The following is a 21752-nucleotide window of genomic DNA, read 5'->3' as shown; positions in this document are numbered from 1 at the left end:
CCCCCACGCCCCCCCCCCCCCCGTCGGAGCCCTTAAAAAATGGTCGACAGTTTATCCTATTTTTTTATAATGTTAAGTTTCATATCCTCTTTTTTATAATCTTTTTTGGGTGCTCCGACGGGGGGGGGCGTGGGGGGGAACCCCCCCCCACTTTACTTTATACACATCGCGCAGCGTTGTGGGGCCGTTGTGCTGAGAACTTCACTGGTTAAGGTTGCGTGCGCTGGCAAAAGGTGGCGGGGCTTAACTTTCGGCGCGTCCACTTTTTCCATTAGTGGCGGGGCTTATCTGGAAAAGATCCGACCAGTGTTCTTAAAGAAAAGTAATTCTATCACTGTGCACCCAGAAGGACCTATTCTATAAAGGAACATTGGTAGCTATCTTTTTATATAGAATACTAGCATAACGATTAAAACATGCAGCTATAATTTAGGCCCAAGAAATAGAGCAGTGAGAAGCCCTCTTGCCCCGCAGCACCACGATCCACCCTCCCTCACCGATTACGATTGGGCAGCAGGGATCCCAGGCCCTCCTGCCCTCGACGCACCCTCCTCCCATGAACGCCTCCCCGGACCCTCGATGCCACAATGCTCACCCCCGAAGTGCCGTGGTTCGGAGGGGGGGGTGGGCAATCACCATTGCAGCAGGAGAGATGAGCCATCTCTCCTGCAGCGGTTTCAGTAGGTAGTAGGCAGGTTGCTGGGGCCGCTGAGCTGCAGCGATCAGCTTAGCGGCCCCTTTTCCGGCACTTATACCTGTTTTGACTTGATCTAAGTCAAAACGTATAAGTGCCGACTAGACAACCTGCCTAAACTTTTGGTTATACCTGCTGTACGCCTGGGTGTAGGTCGGCCCACCTCCTGCCCACCGCCCGCCCTTTCCCCTCCTCTAAAAAACGCCTCTTTTCGTTCTATGCGTTTAGAGGCAGAGGAAAGGCCTAAGCTGGTTTTAGATACTTCTAGAACCAGCTTTGATTATGGGTACTTGGAAGATCAGGCTTTTTGATCGTCCAAGTACCCATTTAGGCCACATTTTAGATATTTTCTTTTTTTATTATGAGCCCCGTAGGCTATATCTAATATTGGGTAAGGAGACCAAGATTATTATTAAATCCCTTTGCATTTATTTCAGCACCCACCAAATTTCTCTTTTGTGATCATGCCTCACATCCTACTTAATATCTAACTATGAATGTGCTGTAAACCAGTGGTTCCCAACCCTGTCCTGGAGGAACACCAGGCCAATCGGGTTTTCAGGCTAGCCCTAATGAATATGCATGAAGCAAATTTGCATGCCTATCACTTCCATCCTATGCAAATCTCTCTCATGCATATTCATTAGGGCTAGCCTGAAAACCCGATGGGCCTGGTGTTCCTCCAGGACAGGGTTGGGAATCACTGCTGTAAATAGAGATATATGTGTACTTTGTACTGGGAAAGCTTTTCTGTCTGTCCTTAAATCTAATCAGTTTTCTCTTTGTGGAGGGCAGCTTTTGGACAGTACACACACAAGTGTAAAATCTCTGCAACTTTACTCTCATGTGTGGAGGGCAGTTTTTGAAACGCTCCATTTCCACTTGGAAAGCCCTGTTTTCTGCCCTCTAGTTAATGAATGGTGGCACTTTGATAATAAGATGTTATTTTATCTGATTTCATTAGGTCCTTATGTACTTTGGTGTGCAAATGGACATATTCTTCAAGCCACGGTTGGGATAACAGTTTCTGGGAGCTAATCGGACTAGAAGATTTTGTAATGGACAATTACACAAAAATAGGTACAGTACATGAAATGTTTCAAACAGATTTCTTGTTATATATAATTTTATAGGTAGAGATACAAATATACAGATCAATAATTGCTATAGATATAATAGATATCTTTGTCAAACTATTAAGAAAAATAATGACTGCATAATATTTATTTTAAGCACTGTGGAGAACAGTTACAATAACTTATTCATTAGTCTCTCATAGTGATTCAGCCCACTGCTACTTAATTTTCGTAGATGTAATTAATTATGATTCATATTAGTAGGCATCACAGTGACACAGGGGATAAATTACAGCAATGCTACGGTAAAATTGTATTAAGTCACTGCTACAAGAACAGTTGATAAGAATATGCCCTATTCATTATACCCTGTTCCATCTCCCCAAATGTCAAAATTACCACAAGACATTTTCTAGCCTTTGTTGACTATCTTAAGTTTATTTGTGTTACAATAGTTATGAACAGTCTAGTGAAATTTTCACAAAAAAATCATACAACATAATGTCATTGCAATAATAGCTGCCTCTATTTATTGGGGGAATGAGTTGTGGCTTTCTTTAAAATAACCCACCCCCCATCAATTTTTGTATTATCTAATCCTCCGTTTATCAAGCTGCACTAGAGGTCTTTAGTGCAGGATGGTGAGGTAAGTGCTCTGTGCTCTGACGCTCATAGGAATCCTACCACGCCAGCCTGTGCTAAAAACCCTCTAACGCATGTTTAACGGACAGTGCTGCCTACGTCGGGCAGCACCATAGAAATGATAGGCAGTCGTGGTAGTGTCGCTACGTGAGCAACCTTCAGTTTTAGTTTGCAAGTGTCTGAGGTCTTTTCCTCCAGTTCACACGCTTTAATTCAAGCAATTAATAGATTCCCTAAAATTATTACGGGTTTTGTATGAAGGGAACATAAGAATTGCTGCTGCTGGGTCAGACCAGTGGTCCATCGTACCCAGCAGTCCGCTCACATGGTGGCCCTCTGGTCAAAGAACAGCGCCCTGAATCTAGCCTTACCTGCGTACATTCTGGTTCAGCAGGAACTTGTCTAACTTTGTCTTGAATCCCTGGAGGGTGTTTTCCCCTATGATAGACTCCGGAAGAGCGTTCAAGTATTCTACCACTCTCTGGGTGAAGAAGAACTTCCTTATGTTCGTACGGAATCTATCCCCTTTCAATTTTAGAGAGTGCCCTCTCATTCTCCCTTCCTTGGAGAGGGTGAACAACCTGTCCTTATCTACTAAGTCTATCCCCTTCAGTACCTTGAATGTTTCGATCATGTCCCCTCTCAATCTCCTCTGTTCGAGGGAGAAGAGGCCCAGTTTCTCTAATCTTTCGCTGTACGGCAACTCCTCCAGCCCCTTAACCATCTTAGTCGCTCTTCTCTGGACCCTTTCGAGTAGTACCATGTCCTTCTTCATGTACGGCGGCCAGTGCTGTATGCAGTACTCCAGGTGAGGGCGCACCATAGTCCGGTACAATGGCATGATAATCTTCTCTGATCTGTTCGTGATCCCCTTTTTTATCATTCCTAGCATTCCAAGCTTTTCATGCGGGATTGGTAAATTCTCCAATTTGTATTAAATGTAATAAAGATCTTAATACATTATCTCATGCTTTTTGGCAATGTCCTTTAATTCAGTCTTTCTGGTCTTCCATCCTATTATATTTCGGTTCATTATGGGATAGTCCTGTTGTGGGATCTCCAAGGTGAGTACTTTTTGGTAAGGCAGCTGCTTGTGGGGTCAAGGGAGATGTCTTTTATTTCAGAAAGTATGTATGATAGGTCATAAATGTATTATGCAATATTGATTGCAGACAGAACCTCCAAGTTTTTGGCATTGGAGGAATCAACTACATCGTTTACTTTTATTTGAGGTTTGGGAGGTTCGTCGATTTCCTAGATGAACTCGTCTTTTTATGAAAACCTGGGACCCTTATATTCAAAAACTTTCACCTAGAGCAAGAAGTTTAATTCTTAATGAATTACACTGAAGCTAAGGTTGCCTTCATTGTTTTCCAAAACCTGGCTGTTATTGTCACCTTTCATCCTGGGAGGGAAGGGGAATGGGATGGAGGGAAGGGGGAAGGGGAGGGAGGGAGAGGGTGAAGGGAGGGGGGTGATAGTCGGGGATTATGGTTTGTCATAGAATATTTGGAGGAATGATAGTATTTTATGATAATATTTTATAGATTATATGGATTGGAATTTTAAATATGTGAAATTCTTTGTAAGGAATATCTTTATGTATTATATGAATATAGTTTTACTTTGTTCCTTCAATAAAATATTTGAACATAATTGCATAATGCAGTGTCTCGCAAACTTTTTCAAGCCCCGGTACACTAAACTTGGGCCCACATCTGCAGGGCCTCTGGGCATGCGCAGACATTGACACAATGATATCACGCGCATGTGCGAGTTTATCACATCGACGTCTACGCATGACCGGAGGCCCTCCAGTCGGGGCCCTGAGTTTGCTAACTCTGAAATTACTACGCCAATGGTGGGGTGCGGAGGGGAGGAGATGCACTGGTGCCGGCTGACTGCCTACAGGACATGACCTTCAAGGCACACCTGGAATCTCACCAGTGTGCCACAGCACACAGTTTGTGATACACTGACATAATGTAATATCTGAGCTACACAACTCCTGTTGCCCACATAACTCTAGTGAAAGCTGAATAATCAGTGCCAATGCCTGGACATGGCCTAGCACTGAATATCCAAGACTAATTTATCTGAACACGGACAGCACTTAGAAAACTGCTGACCACTGCTGGCTTAAAAGGTGACCCCGAAATATCCACAAAGAAGAAAATCCAGAGAAAACCAAAAAAAACTCTGTGGAGTGACAATGTTCCTGAATGGACTTTATTTGAAAGTGTCAAAGTTCCAAAGGTACACTGAAATCATCCATATAAAATAATTCCATTCACATAAAAATAAATCATCCACATAAGAGCCTTAAAGGACCTAGTCCACTAGGGATACACGGTCTGTGTTTTGACAAAAAGTCTTCTTCAGGGGTCCCTGGGGGTCCTATAAAGGTGAGTACGTGGGAAACAATTGTAAATGCAAGCAGTGTCTCACTTCCAGCTCACCACACAATTGAACTCTGAAGAAGACTTTTTGTCGAAACACGGACCATGTTGGGTCCTGTATCCCTAGCGGACTAGGTCCTTTAAGGCTCTTATGTGGATGATTTATTTTTATGTGGATGGAATTATTTTATGTGGATGATTTCAGTGTACCTTTGGAACTTTGACACTTTCAAATAAAGTCCATTTAGGAACATCGTCACTCCACAGAGTTTTTTTGGTTTTAAAAGGTGGATGGCAACAGGGCAGATTTAAGGTAGGAAAAAGAAATTTAGGAGTTCAACATTGATTTTCAGCAATAGGCTCATAAGTCTATACAAATAAAAGGCAGACCTAACTTTATAATTATAACTTTGAAGCTCCTAAATTTAAAGATGAATTGTTAACTGAAAACTTAGGGGGTCTTATACAAAGCCACGGTAGCAATGCTGCCATGATAAATGCATTCAATTCCTGTGGGCTATGGTGTATTTACTATGGCAGCTTCACTACCGCTTTGTAAAAGGGGCCTTTAGGCTTCTAAGTTTGGCTGAAAATAAGACACAAATTTAAACGGTGCAAATAACATGAGGCAGGACCTAGTGAAGCTTGAAGAATTTTCTGAAATTTGACAGCTAAGATTTAATGTTAAGCAATGCAAGCTCATGCATTTGGCTGCAAGAAACCAAGCGAACTCTACAGTTTAAGGAGGTGAAGAACTTTTGTTTACAAAAGAGGAGCGGGACTTGGGTGTGATAGTATGTGATGATCTTAAGGTGGCCAAAAAGGTTGAAAAGGTGACAGCAAAAGCTAGAAGGATGTTAGGGTGCATAGGGAGAGGTATGGCCAGTAGGAAAAAGGAGGTATTGATGCCCCTGTATAAGACCTGATTTTGAATAATTTGTAGAATTCTGGAGACTGCACTTTCAAAAAGTTGGAGTTCGTCCAGAGGAAGGCTACTAAAATGGTTGGTTCGTTATAAGGCATATGGAGGCAGACTTAAAGATCTCAGTATGTATACTTTGGAGGAAAGGCAAGAGAGGGGAGATATAATAGAGATGTTTAAATACCTGTGGCATAAGTAGGCATGAGGCCAATCTCTTTCAGCTGAAAGGGCATTGGTAAGAGAGCATGGGATGAAGTTAAGAGGTGATAAACTCAGGAGTAATCTAGGAAATACTTTTTTTTGCAGAAAGAGTGGTAGATGTGTGGTATAGTCTCCCAGTGGAGGTTTTAGAGACAAAGACTATGTCCGAATTCAAGAAAGTGTAGGACAGGCACACGGGATCTCTTAGGGAGAGGAGGAGATAGTGGATGCTGCGGATGGGCAGACAGAATGGGCCATTTGGCCTTTATCTGCCGTCATGTTTCTATGTTTTCTAGAAATAAAAACATGGAATGATTGGAATTTGCAGAATTACATAAGCTAGGGTTGCTAACTTCCTTAAATAATTACTATAGGATATTTGAATATCATATCAAGTTTACTTCTTTACTTTTCATTAGGTACAGTGACCCATTTTCTTCTAAATGAGCATTGCAAATGACTGCTGTTTTTAAAGTGCATTTCTGGCAAGCGTTGTGGTTTGTGTGGTCGTGCTTTCATTTCACTTCAGGACCCTCACCTTTGGGATTGGGTACACTTTACTACATTGTGGTACAACTTTTTCTTTCACTATGAATGTGCCAAATTTCTGACCTTTTAAGTTTCCCGTAGCTTTTAAACTTTCCCGTTATTCTGTTAACAGTTGTTGTGGTTTTGCCCATACGAGAGCACATGTAACAGGATTTTTCACACATTATTTGACCTTTTGGGTACTATCAGTGTGCCCCCTGCAAATTCACATCAGCAGAGAGTTTCCATAAAAGGGGTGACATCTCTGAGTCACCCACCACAGGAATTGCCCTTTATCTGCTGTAGTGCAAACGAACACCGTTTGTTTCTCTATGGCATGGTAAGATCTTAGAGGTGGGGAGATTTAGACCCCCTTTCACAAAGGTGCGTTAGCTGTTTTAGTGCGCCCAAAGATTTAGCTAACGCGCCTTAGTAAAAGGACCCCTTAGATTTCGTACATGCCCTTTTCAGCAGGAGCTCAAGACTAGGAACTAGATCCTCAAAACAGGCAGCGATTGGCTGGCCCAGAACTTCCTCTCCGATGTCAGAATTGATTTCAGAGGTGAAGGCTTGTGGGTCCGGCGCTTGTTACGCACCTGGCCTGGCTTGGGGAGGCAGGAAGAACAAGATCGCAAAGGCAAAGCGATCGACCATTTGGGCACCCCTGCTCTAGATATATGCTTTTAAGTATCAAGAAGTAATATATAGCAGTGCACAGTACCTATACATGAAATATATAGCAGTGTACAGTACCTATACATGAAATATATAGCAGTGTACAGTACCTATAGAAGACCTTGAAGTACAAGATGAAAAATATTAACAGATATCTAAGAAAGCAAATAGGTATTATCAGGAAAGGAATGATAAACAAAGATGAAAATGTTATAATGCATGGCCACACCTCAAATACTGTGTGCAGTACTAGTACTGGTTGCCACATCTTAAAAAAGATATGTTGGAATTAAAAAAGTCACAGAGGAGGATGACGAAAATGATAAAAAGGATGGGACAACTTCCCTATGAGGAAAGGCTAAAGCAGCTAGAGTTCTTTAGCTTGAAAAAGAGACAGCTCAGGTGTGATATGATAGAGGTCTATAAAATATTAAGTGGAGTGGAAAGGGTAGATGTGAATCACTTGCTTACTTTCTCCAAAAATATTAGGACTAGGGGGCATGCAATGAAGCTGCTAAGTTTTAAAACAAACCGGAGAAAATATTTATTCACAGAAAGTGTAATTAAACTATGGAATTTGTTACCAGAGAATGTGGTGAAATCAGCTTAGCAGGGTTTAAAAAAGGCTTGGATAATTTCCTAAAAGAGAAGTCCATAGGCCATTATTGAGATGGCTTGGGGAAATCCACTGCTTATTCCTAGGATAAGCTGCATAAAATCTATTTTACTACTTAGGATCTTGCTAGGTACTTGGAACGTGGGTTGGCCTATGTTTGAAATAGGATACTGGGCTTGATGGACCTTCGGAATGTGTCAGTATGGCAATTGTTATGCTTTTACCTTTTAAAAAATATCCTTTTTCCAAATTTGTCATATTGGGGAAATTCCTACTGAAACTAGAGCCTTTTCACATTTGAGTTTCCCAGTGAAGATTTTATGTTCTTTCTCTCTTGAGACCTCTGTGCACAGAGATTTTTTGACACAAAAAGAATAGCAGAGAACCACTGATCAAAAGACTAGGATACTTTGATAAATAAATCAACCAAAACTGAGAAACATAAATAAATTCCAAGAAATAAGGCCATCGAGAATGAAAAATCTTAAGATTTGAATTAATGGAGCAATTTCCAAATGGTCTGCTTACTTAAAAAATAATTTGTTCCGAAAACATGGGTGTAATCCAAAACACTCGTATATCAAAGCAAATTTCCCCATAAGAAATCATGGAAACCCAAAAACTTTAATACCAAATACTATACGTACTTATATTGCAAGACCTCGCTCATTTAGAACAGTCACTACACACTTACAGTGTCAGAGAGAGAAGAACCATCGGCTCAGTTGTGATGTGTGTATTAATAAAATGTTTTGCTTGCCTTGCAAAACCAAGTTACTTGCAATCCAAGGTTTTACTGTACATAGTTACACTAGCACCAGATTAAGGGCTGTGCAAGCGGTCCAGCTGCACAGGGTGAAAAATTGGTGGTGATGAAGCATGAGCCAGTGGGTCAGTCACACAGTGTGCACCTGGTAGAAAAGCTACATAGGCAGGGGGTCCTTTTACTAAGCTGCAGTAAGCACTAACCCATGCTAACCACAACCGAAACGAGCTTACTGTGGAGTGCACTCAGGCGTCCCAGGGTAATTTTTCCATGCGTGTGCTACCCATACACTAAATTTATTTTCTAGCGCTGGGGGCAGATAGTGGATGTGTTTCGGTGCTAATTGTCCAGTTTGAAAATGGCGACCGATGTTCAACCAACTTTGCATGCAAATGAGTTTCACGGAGGTTCGCTGTAATCCCATCCAATCAGTCGTAGGAGAAAGCGACTGACACGTGCAGAATAGCTATGTTGCAGGGACACGTGAGTGTCAGTCATAGCCATGCCTTTTTGTAGCACTTCATTGCACACCTCATAAGGGGAGGGGTGGAGATCTAACATCAAACCATGCAAATGTGAAAATATAAGATTTATATGCTTGTTTCTACACTGTGTCGGTGGGACATATGCAGTCGGCAGCCCCAGACCAGCTTTTAAAGGATACGCATGCAATTCACCTTTAATATGTGCGCATGAGACATGCTGTTTCTTAAAAAGTAATTTTCTGAGCTTCCAAATGCAATCAGCAGCCCAGGCCTACCGGCATACGCTTCTAACACACGTGTTTCAATGCTACCAGCGTCTCCTGACATGTCGCTAATTTTACATTGTGAAAGGCCGGCACTTCATTGTGTGCATCATCTGGGCATCGACCGCCATGCTCATTTTAGGACTGATGCGCTCATTTTAATCCATTTACATATGATTATCAGAGGTTGCTGCAAACCACGGAAAAGATTGCAATTAGCCATTAAAGGCATGGTGCGTTTTCAGCATATTTATTTATTCAATTTTCTATAGCGTTCTCTCAGGGTAGCCCAGAACGGTTTACATAAATTTATTCAGGTACACAAGCATTTTTTCCCTGTACTATCCTGGTGGGCTCACAATCTATCTAATGTACCTAGGGCAATGGGGAGATTAAGTGACTTGCCAAGGGTCACAAGGAACAGCATGGGTTTGAACCCACAACCTCATGGTGCTGAGGCTGTAGCTTTAACCACTGCACCACTCTAGAAATCAAAATGTAGTAACAGTGAGCCAAGTATAGGACAATCAAGCCATTGTGACATCACTGATGAGGTTGGCTCTTAGGCATTGGTGGAACGAGGCATTGTGATGTCACAATACCAGTTCTGGTTATCAGAGGCTGAAACTTTTCTCTCTATTCAATTTTCTATAGTGTTCTCCCAGGGGAGCTCAGAACAATTTACATGAATTTATTCAGGTACTCAAGCATTTTTTCCCTGTCTGTCCTGGTGGGCTCACAATCTACAGTATCTAATGCACCTGGAGCAATGGGAGGATTAAATGACTTACCCATGATCACGGGGAAAGGTGAGGTTAGAACCCACAACCTCAGGATGCTGACGCTGTAGCCAGCGGTGTAGCGAGGGTGAGAGCCACCTCGTCTCCTCCCCCAACCCCCCGCCACGCACGCTTCCCTTCTAGTTGTTTATCGCCGCGACCAACAACTTCAACGTGCTCCTTGCAACCACTTCCTCTCCCTCTGACATCACTTCCAGTGCACGGAAGTGACATCAGCGGGAGCCAACGCGATCGCGAGGAGCACTTTGAAGTTGTTACTCGCGGCGGTGAACAACTAGTGGTACGGGGGAAGGGAAGAGGCGGGGAGAGGAGGAGGGGTGCCGGCACCCCCACCATGATGGCGCCCGGAGCGGACTGTCCCCCCTCCCCCCCTTACTGTAGCTTTAACCACTGCACTGCACTCTTCCATAAAAGATGGGTCTGAGTTTCTGTCTGCTTGGGGTTTTTTCTATGCACACACACCCTCTGGAAATTTTGTAAGAATCTACTTTCATGTGTAAAATCCTGTCCTACTTCTTGCTAATTTTCAAAGTGAAACAATATAGTTGGCATGGCTTTGAAAATGAGTAAAAGGTCTGTGTGTTGAAACACCCATGTGCTTTGCAATTGCTCTTTTAGGCAGGCTTGTACTTCAGAAAATGGCATCTGAGAATGGTAACGGGGCCCCCTAGTGGCACCAATCCTTGCAGAGCAGACTATAGACTTTGCCATGCCTTCTGCCCGTGATATTCCCAAAACTCTGCGAATGAGGGAAGTGGCGAGGTGATCTGATGACATGGGGGGATTCCTCTAAACGGCATGTTGTAGACTGTGTATAGACATGGGATTTCTTCTGTCATGGGAGAGTTTGTAATTGCTGTTGGGGTCGGAAGCTTATCCAAAGAGTGGATTTTGGATGGGCCTAAGGGGAAAATGGGTGGGCACTGAATGTGCTTTCCAACACCCCACCCCTTTCCCAAGGCACTCCTCCTCAGACTCAAGAACTTATAAGTGCCTGAGCTAGGCCGCTGGTTGGAGGGGAAGAATACTTGTTTATTAAACTGGTTGGAGGGGGATGCCTTATGGGGGTTTAATGGAGGAAATCACTGATAACTGGTCCATTCACTTTGGGCTAGCAAGAACATGGGATTTCTGGTTTTACTATGCGCATCAGCTAGTTAACACCTGGTACTAAATAGGTATCGACTAAGACCTTGCAGTAAGTTTCTCTGGTTTAGCCCACATCCTAAAGTTTATTTTTGGCTGGCCAAAATGAAAGAAAACTACTTCAGAAGCTTTTAATTCAAGATGAAAAGTTACAATGTAAAATAGCTATCCAGAATTAAATTGAACATTATATGGCCTATACATTAAACATAGTCCAAAACTGAACAAAGCAAACAACCCCAAGACAAATGTACAATGAGAACAAAAAAATGGGGAAGGAAACATACACATTAACCTGGGATAAAAAATGAGTTTATTAAAAGCAAATACAGTCCGTGTTTCGGCTTCAAGGCGGAAAGCCTGCCTCAGCGGTAACTTTGATGTTCCAGTAGATGGCGCCAAAGCATTGGACGGCCAAAAAGAAAAGTACTGTAAAATGCCAAGTAACAAGCACTCATCAAAAACTCAAATACAAAATGTTTTGCTCGGGTGGCTGCGTTGCCGTGTGAGAAAAACTGTTTTTTTATTCGAGTTTTTGATGAGTGCTTGTTACTTGGCATTTTACAGTATTTTTCTTTTTGGCAGTCCAATGCTTTGGCGCCATCTACTGGAACATCAAAGATGCCCCTGAGGCCTTGAAGCCGAAACATAGACTGTATTTGCTTTTAATATACTCATTTTTTATCCCAGTATGTTTCCTTCCCCATTTTTTGGTTCTCACCGCCTATGAAGTATATTAAACTTCATCTTGCTTGGTAAGGCCCTAATTGTAGTCTGGAAAAAGCATTCTTTGCAGGGAGGCCTTTTCAGTGAGCATGAGTATGCTAAAATTTGCACACATACATAAATAAAGAAGGAACACCATATGCAAATAAGGGTATACCATTCAGCATACAAGGGGCTACTGAAAAGTTCCCAGCCCAACCAAGAAGAGAGTGACATGGATATAGTTCAATCAATGATTTGAAACAATGTCAAAGCACAGAATTTTGTTTCTTAAATTGGCACTTAATGAAATAAGATAACACTCTTTTCAGCTACAGTGGCAAAATAAGGCTCAGGATTTAGGAAGTTGGTTGGTTGGGCTGAGAATTTTTCAGCACCCCTTTGCATGAGCCAAGTATAGGACAATCAAGCCATTGTGACATCATTGATGAGGTTGGCTCTTATTGGTAGAATGAGGCATTATGACATCACAATCTCAGCTCTACGAACCAATGCCTGAGACTCTTCACACTACAAGAAGAGAATGACATGGATATAGTTCAATCAATGATCTGAAACAATAAGAATTTCATTTCTGCAAATTGGCACTTAATGAAATAAGATAATGCTCTTTTCAGCTACGGTGGCAAAATAAGGCTCAGGATTTAGGAAGTTGGTTGGCTGGGCTGAGAATTTTTCAGCACCCCCTTGTATGCAAACAAGGACTGTACCTTCCAGTAAATGTAAAGGTCAATTCCTAATATGGTAGCTAAGTTACTTCTTAGGAAAGATAGTTAACTGCATAATGCATTCATTCATTTTCTTTCTTTTTATGGTGTTTGGCCCCTTGTGATTTCCCAGGCTGGATTAAAACCTACACAGATTTCCAAGGAATATTGCTTTATCTACAAAGTTAACATTCACACAAGCTTTCCTGTTTGCAGTATTCAATTTCTGCATAGAATAGTGGACAAATCATTATAATTTTCATGCAGCTAAGAAGTTCATTTCCTGCTGCAGAATATATAGCTTTAAATATAAGGAGAACATCAGAATTGCCGCTGCTGGGACAGACCGGTGGTCCATCGTGCCCAGCAGCCCACACACGCGGCGGCCCTCTGGTCAAAGACCAGCGCCCTAACTGAGACTAGCCCTATCTGCGTACATTCTGGTTCAGCAGGAACTTGTCTAACTTTGTCTTGAATCTCTCTTGAATTCTCTCTAGAAACAAGATATCAGTAAGTAGATGGGTGACTAGCATTGACTTGCTTTCTGTAAAATATCGCTGGTGCAAGTTCTGGAAATCAGATGAAGAAAAAGAAAGGATTTTAGAACCTACCCTAATGCTCCTTAATTGGACAGAAATGAAGCAGCATAACTTAGAGCAAATCTGATTTTACAATGTGCATTTCTAAGATATGAAGATTGTATGTTTTTTTTACATTGTAGTTTAAACAAAAGATCTTGCTCATCAGCAGGTCAGTGTAAATGGAAAATGTTTCTTTCTCTTTTTTTTTTTTTTTATTATTGCACAGTTAAGCAGCCAGACAGAACAGTGAGTTAAAGGGTCTGTGTTCTGCATGATAGATTAAAAAACTTTTCTTCTAAGTGAATGTGTCATACTGCTGAGTAAGCCTAATCCCCTGCTGTGCTGTTCTTTTTTTATTTTTTTTGTCTGTACACAGTCTGATTCTATAAAATATTAAGAAGCAGTATCCTAATCTGTTTTACGTCCTAAAACCTGATCAAAAGTGGCCAAATGGTGGATTGCTGTCTGGCTTATATGTTATGTCTGGTTCATATCGGGTTACTCTGCTCTACCACATGAAAGGCAGAGACTCATCTGCACCACCCTATAAATTTCTAAAACAAAAGCTGAGTATAGCAAATCCCAGACTCTTCAGGGGCTGTTTTAAAGGACAGGAATGTTTAAAGGCAGTGCTTTCTTTTAATAAACATTCTGCCTAGAAACTGCTTTTATAATTAGGAAGGCTAGAATACAAGTGGTAAAAGTGTATTGTGATTTAGAGCATCTAACTGGCTAGTTGTGTATTTACAGTGGTTCAGTAGTTAAATGAACTGAAGTTTATATATATATATATATATATAAAAAAAAAAATAGCCCACACCATGGGGATATGTTATCCAGATATTTTTATCATGGAACATATTTAGAGAAGTGTGTTGCTGAATATATCCTATTAAAATTATGATTAAAATTATCTGAATAGCTTTAAGACAGGGATGCTTTTACTAAGCTGTTGCAAAAATTGGTCTTAATGCGCTCTTTCATAGGCCATCCCTGCGTTCTAAGGCCATTTTTACCACAGCCCAAAAATGGCCAATCATATTTTTGCATTAATGGCCATGTGCCATTTAAAAAAAAACAAAATTGCACGAGCACGTAACACTACCCATTTTGTAGGTGATAAGAGCTGACACAGTTATCCCATGTTAAATTGTTAGTGTGTGTTAATGTGGATACATAGGCAGCGGAAAACTTTTTTGTTTGGGGGGGCCATAAGCTCCGCCCTAGCCCCATCATGATCCTGTGGCATGATGACTCCCCCACCTACCTTCTCCGGTTGCTGTAATTTTAAATCGTCAACCAGCAGGCCTGCCCTGGAAGTCTTCATTCTACAGCGACACTGCGCGGCAGCAGCCACAGATTTAAAATTACAGCAGCTGTAAGGAAGTGGGCGGGGGTATGGATCCATAACTGACTCTTCTGACCGCCCATTTTTGGGGAGGCGATGACCCCTGTGGCTTCCCCCATTCCAACGCCTATAGGGATGCATTAAATTCTTAGCACAGGAATGCCCATTCTCTGCCCCTGACATGCCCCTTCAAAGAAATACAAATATTATTTTGCACCCAAATTGGCATGCGATAATTTGGCGGTTACTACAGGATACCTGAGCACCATGCCCTCTAAGTTCAGCAGGAGTCCTCCAACTGCATTGCTGCCAGTAGGGGGTGGTGTTTCAAAACTGTGTTTCCAACCATTAGGGACAGACAGGTTCCATGGAGCCCTGCAGAGTTTGCCTGTACCTCATAAATATAAATGAAAGAGCACATCCCACTGACAGAACTGTAGGTGAAAGACCCTCGCTTAGCTTAGAGCAGGGGTCTCAAAGTCCCTCCTTGAGGGCCGCAATCCAGTCGGGTTTTCAGGATTTCCCCAATGAATATGCATGAAATCTATGTGCATGGACTGCTTTCAATGCTATTCATTGGAGAAATCCTGAAAACCCGACTGGATTGCGGCCCTCAAGGAGGGACTTTGAGATCCCTGGCTTAGAGAGAACAGTGCTGAGTACATCCCACAGGATGCCTTTTTAAGCTGCATTAGGTGTGTGTTAATGCCTAATGCAACTTAGTAGCAGGTTCCTTATTTAGCTAACCAGAGATATCCAGATATCTGTGGCAGTTCAGAACCACATATTGGAGATTGATAGCCAGAAAACTTTTGTGTTGTGTTGTTTTTCTTCTTCAATTTTTCCCCTCATTGTGGGATGAATGTCATCAAGAGTGGGTATTCTTTGCAAAGACGGCACACTTTTTCCAGAATGTGTATTATTTGCAAAGAGAGTGCATGCGTTTCTCGATAATGTGTACAAAATGGTTTTTTTTCTGCTCATTTTCATTTGTTAATGACTTGTGACAAGGGCTATGTCACTGACATAGCCCTTGTCTTTGCAAATGACAGTCCATCTCTACTAAAATATCAGTACTGATTAGCTGTTTAAGAGCAGTCTGGGAACATCCCTGATGCTGCCTTTCTTTATCCCAAAAATTGGGGGTAATTCTATAAACTGGGTGCTAACATTCATGAACCAAATACTAGGAATAGGCCATTTGTTTGAAATGGATGCCGTGCGCCATCAACAGACATACTATAGGCCGGATTCTGTATAGTGCGACCAAAGTTGTCTGCGCAAATTGGTGCGCACTGTCGATTTGCATGCGCAATTTAATTGGACATTTTTTAAAAAATATGGTTCAAAAAGATAGAGGCACTGAGGATAGATGTCACTCTTATCTTGGAAATGGCCATTTTCAAAACAAATAGACGTTTTCCTGTTTTGAAAATAGTTATGTTTGCTACTGGATTTGGGATTTTGTTTTGCAAAACATCAAAACTCAGATTTAGACATCATATTGAAAATGCCCCTCCACATCTAGTGTGTATCTTCCATCTAGTTCTCTGGTTGCCCAGTCAAAGAAGTCAATCAGATTCATTTGGCCTACCTGTCTTGTAACCCATTGGATTCCAGGAAATTCACTATCCTTTCGTTAGCAGCGTCTCCATTACCTTTCCAGTCACCAAAGTGATGCTCACCAGCCTGTGGTTTCCCACTTCTCTGTCACCTCTTTTATGAAGAGGGACCCTACCCATTCTCTAATTCCATAGAACCTTTCCCGTCTCCAAAGTTTTATTAAACAGAGCTTTAATAGGACCCACCAGAGCCTCTCTGAGCTTCCTCAATATCCTGGGATGGATCTTGTCCAACCCCATGGCTTTGTCCACTTTCAGTTTTTCAAGTTGTTCATAAACACTTTCTTCCATGATTGGTGCAATATTTACTCCCTTTTCATGTGACCTTTGATAGCTAAGATTTTCTTCCTTGAACACAAAAGTGTTAGTTTAGCATGTCTGCTTTTTCCTCTTCATTCTCCACATAGCATTTTACAGCATTTCTAGCTATTTGTTCTTTCACTTGTGCTTTGTGTGTTGTATATCTCTCGTCACTGCATTAAATTTTATCTGGCATTCTCTTCTGTGTTCCTCTTCTTGAGTTCTTCTGCATTTCACGAATATCAACTCTTTTGCCTTCATTTTCATAACCACTTGTTTGGAGGACCATATTGGTTTCCTTTTTCTCTTATTTTTATTTATTTTTCTTACATAAAGATCTGTTGCCATTTTTATAGCTCCTTTCAGCTTGAGCCATTGTCTTTCCACTTCTCTTATGTCTACCCAACTCATTGGATACGCACCCATTTTAATAAAATCAACATGTTTGAAATCCAGGACTTTGGGTTTTGTGTGGCTGCCCTCCACTTTACCTCTTATATCAAAATCAAACTATTTGATGATCACTGCTGCCAGGTGGGCTCCTGCTCGGATATTAGACACTTCCCCGTCTGTAAACACCACATCTGTCATTGCTGCTTCCCTCGTGGGTTTGGTCACCATGTGTCTGAGCAGGGCACTTTGCAAGACATCCATAATCTTTCTTCTTCTTTCCGACTGCAGGTGGGACTTTCAGGCCACACCCAGCAGGCTGACACCTTCTAACAACAGCACCTCCTTTTCATTCTCAATTTTTGGATATTCATGACTTGATCTTTGCCACTCTTCTCTGCTTGCGTCTGAGGTCTCTAAACAGCACCTGTGTTGATGGAGATTAGTTAGTTAGGTGCCTTTGACTCATGTTCAAGTCCTAACTACTTGATGAATTACAGATCTAAAAAGAGATTGGTTTCGTGCTAGTCTGGTAGGGTCCTCCAGCACCATCCCCATGGTTGTTTTCAGCATATCCAGCCATCTGATTGGAGGTCGCCCTCTTTGCCTGGTTCCTTTGATCTTCCCAAACATAATGTCCTCCTCCAGTGATCTTTCTCTTCTGACTGTGTGACTAAAATTAGACAGTCATAACTTCATCATTTGGGTTTTGAGTGACATAGTCAGTTTGATCTCTTCCAGAATCGATTTGTTAATTCTTCTGGCAGTCCACAGCATGCATAAAATCCTTCTCCAGCACCAAAGCTCAAATGAGTCAATCTTATTTCTGTCTTGTTTTCCATAGTGTCCGGCTTTCGCATCTGTAATTGACCACTGAGAAAATGAGTGATGGAGATTACATTTTCTCTTTTCAAGGTATTCCATATTGCTTCTTCCTTCCCCAAGATCCGGTGGCATAGTAAGAGGAGGGGGAGAATACTGCCCGGGTACCGTATTTGCAGGGGCGTCAGCACCTCTACTCCTCTCTGCCTTCCTCCCAAGTACCTCTTGAAATGTTTGCTGACGCAAGCAGCATCTTCCACCTGCTGCTCACACCGGCCTCGTCTCCCTTCTAAAGTCACTTCCTGGTCACAGGACCAGGATGTGACATCAGAAAGGAGACATGGCCGTTGCAAGCAGCAGGTGAAAGGTGCTGTTCGCACCACCAAACATTTCAAGAGGTATGTGTGTGTGTGTAGGGGGTTGCTCAGGCAGTGAGGGGCAGGGGTGCGTGATGCACTGGAGAAGAGAAGGGGGTGCACAGGCACCAGCCTCACTAGCTATGCCACTGACCAGGTAGTTCAGTTGTTTTAATATTGTTTTTAGCATATAGAGCTTCTCCTTCACCTATTTGGCCATTTCTATCCTTCTTAAATAGATTAAAAACCAGTATTTTGCATCCCTTGAGTCATTGATTGAACCAGTCTCTAGCATGAACTTTGTTACTTAGACTGTAAGCGTTTGCAGTCATTGCTCTCTAGTTACATTTCTATGGCTGTCTCGTCTTTTGTATAGTTGTTTACTTAGTCTCCCCTTCTGCTGTGTTACTGAGAAGTCAATTGCTAAGAGGGTTGTTTAAATTATTATTTTCTTCACTGCTGTGACGCTTTTGCTGGGTGGAGAATCCTATAAGTTACGCATGTATCTCTGACATTTGGGCATTAGTATTTATACCAGCTCTATGGCTGGAGTAACCACATATGCATGTATATATACGGTTACACTAGTATTCTGTGATCGAACGTAGGTGTGTAAGTGCGTTTGGGTCAGATAATTATCCTAATTATTGGTTACAGGCTATCTCGCTTGGCTAGAGGATGATTATTTTGTGATTTATTTGTTGCCAGAAAAATACGGTGTTTTTGTTATGCATTATTTTCATGCTGATTCTATTTATCGACAATAAACAGATTTATTATCTGTGTCAGTTTTTGCAAAGTCCAGTCATTTTCATCCTGAATCCAGAGGGGGAGTCGTGATAACCCAGCCTTAGGCATTACAGTGTGCTGGCTTCTCCTGCCGAGTAATTGTGCCACATTCCTTTGTGGTGTTCCTACAGATGCCAACTTTTATAGTGGTACTCTTATAGAATATAATGGCGCTCTTATAGAATTGCCCTCATTTTGCTCAGTGAGTGCAGGTGGGCTGGTGGGTGGGGGATCTTCACGTTTCAAGTTTTATTTAAAATTTGATCCACACGCTTATCAAATATTTCTAAGCGAATTACTTTAAGTTTTCAAGTTTCGAGTTTTATTAAAATTTAGGCCTCCTTTTACAAAGGTGAGCTAGCGTTTTTAGCGCAAGCACCGGATTAGCGCACGCTACCCAAAAAACTACCACCTGCTCAAGAGAAGGCGGTAGCGGCTAGCGCGCGTGGCATTTTAGCGTGCGTTATTCCATGCATTGAGACCCTAATGCACCTTTGTAAAAGGAGCCCTTAATATACCGCCAAATCAGAATACAAGGCAGGAGTTGCAATACAACTTATTTTGAAGAACTGGAAAAACTGGGACCGGTTAAATTATAATTTCTGGTGGGAATCTTTATGCCACATTTTAAAAATGGAACGTATGATTGCCATACAGCAGGGACATTATAGGAAATTTAAGGATGTTTGGGTGCCATTGACAAAATTCTGTAAGGAGTGATTATGGATTTTGCCCTTTGAACATACGCGTCCAGGATGGGTAAATACTTTTAATTTAATTATGGTTGAGTGCAATTGTTGGGTATATAGAAGGGGGGGGAAGATACATGTATTTGTTATGAAATATAATTTGATTGAATTTAAGAGCTGTTAAAGTGTAAAATGTCTGTATAATATGTTGCACTTATTTGTAGCTTTAAAATGAATAAAGATATTTTTTTTAAAAGAATACAAGGCAGTTTACAAAGATAAAATAGGGTAACATATATTAATACAAAATCAAAAAAAGAAAGATGAGTAACAATAGACAATAATAAATCACAAACAGGAATGAAACGGGGGAGGGGGAAAATAACAGACATACATTACTAGACTGGTACAAGCTGGGAAGGGGGAAGAACTACAATGATTATAGTGCAAGAGAAACATACAGGGTTAGAACAATAGGGAGGGGTAAAAGTAAAACTAGAAGTATGGATCTAACTAAAATATCTTAACACTCAAGGTTTACTGTTAACTCGCCAAGGTTAAAGGTGGAAAGGGACTGAGACGTATACAGAAGACTCTCTGTTAACCAGAACTCTAAAGCAACCAACAAAAGAAATACTATAATACAATACTCCCCAGATATTCGTGGGGGTTCCGTTCCAGGAACCCCCGTGAATGCTGCAAAACCGCAAATACATTTTTTAGCGGGGGGAGACAGGAGAGGGCAGCTAGAGAAGCAGGAGAGAGAGCTGGAGCACCAACGAGTGAAGGAAATCACTCGCGGTATGCTCCAGCCACCTCTTCCTGCACCAAAGTCAAGCCTCACCAATCTAGAGAGAGGCAGACAGACAGAAAAAAGGAGGAGCAGGGAGAGAGAAAGAAAGAAAGAAAGACAAAAGAAAGAAGGGGGTAGAGAGAGAGAAAGAAAGGGGAGGAGGGGGGAAGGAAGAGAGGAAGTAAAAGTTGGGGGAGGGAATGGAGTGTGTCGAGTGGCAGGCGGCAGGCAAGGAGAGAGGAAGAAAAAGTTGGACTCATGGAGGGACAGAGAGAGATGTTGGTTGGGGAATGGAATGAGATCTGGAGGAGAGGAAGCATGCAGAAGGCAGAAAGAAGGGAAGAAATATTGGATGCACAGTCAGAAGGAAGTGCAACCAGAGACTCATGAAATCACCAGACAACAAAGGTAGGAAAAATGATTTTATTTTCAATTTAGTGATCAAAATGTGTCTGAATTTATATCTGCTGTCTATATTTTGCACTATGGCCCCCTTTTACTAAACCGCAATAGTGTTTTTTAGCGCATGGAGCCATGAGCATCGGAAGCAGCGCGGGGCATTCAGCACAGTTCCCTGCGCTAAAATCCACTATCGCGATTTAGTAACAGGGGAGGGGGTATATTTGTCTATTTTTGTACTGTACAGTTGTTACTGAGGTGACATTGCATATTTTAAAGTCATCTGCCTTGACCTCTTTGAAAAAAAAACCCGAATATAAATTATAATTAACATTTTCTCTGTGTACAGTGTGCTTTGTGTTTTTTAAAATTTTATTGTTGGTAGATCATTTTGACTTGGTCATTTTAAAAGTAGCTTGCAAGCCAAAAAATTGTGGGCACCCCTAGTATAGGGTATAGTATTAATTAGGCCTATTTTTAATAGTGACTCTCAAGCAACCAGAAACTACATTTATCCGGCATCTATCAATCCCTATGGGTGCCGATTAACTGAGAGTTTACTGTACCACCTTTTTGTAGTTTTACAACCCCACTCAAAGTGGTTTACATACAGGCACTTCAGCATTTTCCCTATCTGCCATGGTGGGCTCACAATCTATCTAATGTAACTGGGAGAGTGGAGGATTAAGTGACTTGCCCAGGGTCACAGGGAGCAGCGTGGGTTTGAACCCACAACCTGAGGGTGCTGAGGCTATAGGTATAACCACTATGCTACACCCTCCTCTAAGGAAAAGGTTTATACAGTACAATATCCTCCTGGCAAGTGTAAAAACTCCCCAAAAGCTTTGTGGACAAAGCTTTTGAATCCCAACCATATTGAAAATAAAACAAAACAAATAAAATATAATAAGATGCTGAAATGTATACATGTGTGGTATAGATCTATGATAAATATTTCCTGGTATGGAATCATTCTTTATATAGACTGGGAAAGAAGAGAAATATGGGGAAATCCCT

General features: G+C 41.6%; 1 protein-coding gene across 2 annotated transcripts in view; it reads left to right on the top strand.

Moving 5' to 3' along the window:
* FGGY (FGGY carbohydrate kinase domain containing) overlaps positions 1 to 21752 on the top strand; it is a 384196-nt gene that overhangs the window by 148251 nt on the left and 214193 nt on the right. For both annotated transcript variants that reach the window (XM_033917103.1, XM_033917104.1), the window contains one exon: positions 1659 to 1774. In XM_033917103.1, the coding sequence (XP_033772994.1) occupies positions 1659 to 1774 (116 nt within the window). The remainder of the gene's footprint in view (positions 1 to 1658; positions 1775 to 21752) is intronic.

Source organism: Geotrypetes seraphini, chromosome 12 (genome assembly GCF_902459505.1).
Source record: "Geotrypetes seraphini chromosome 12, aGeoSer1.1, whole genome shotgun sequence".
Taxonomy (NCBI): Eukaryota; Metazoa; Chordata; class Amphibia; order Gymnophiona; family Dermophiidae; genus Geotrypetes; species Geotrypetes seraphini.
Note: the sequence above shows the minus strand (reverse complement) of the source record. Positions and strands in the feature narration are given on the sequence as shown.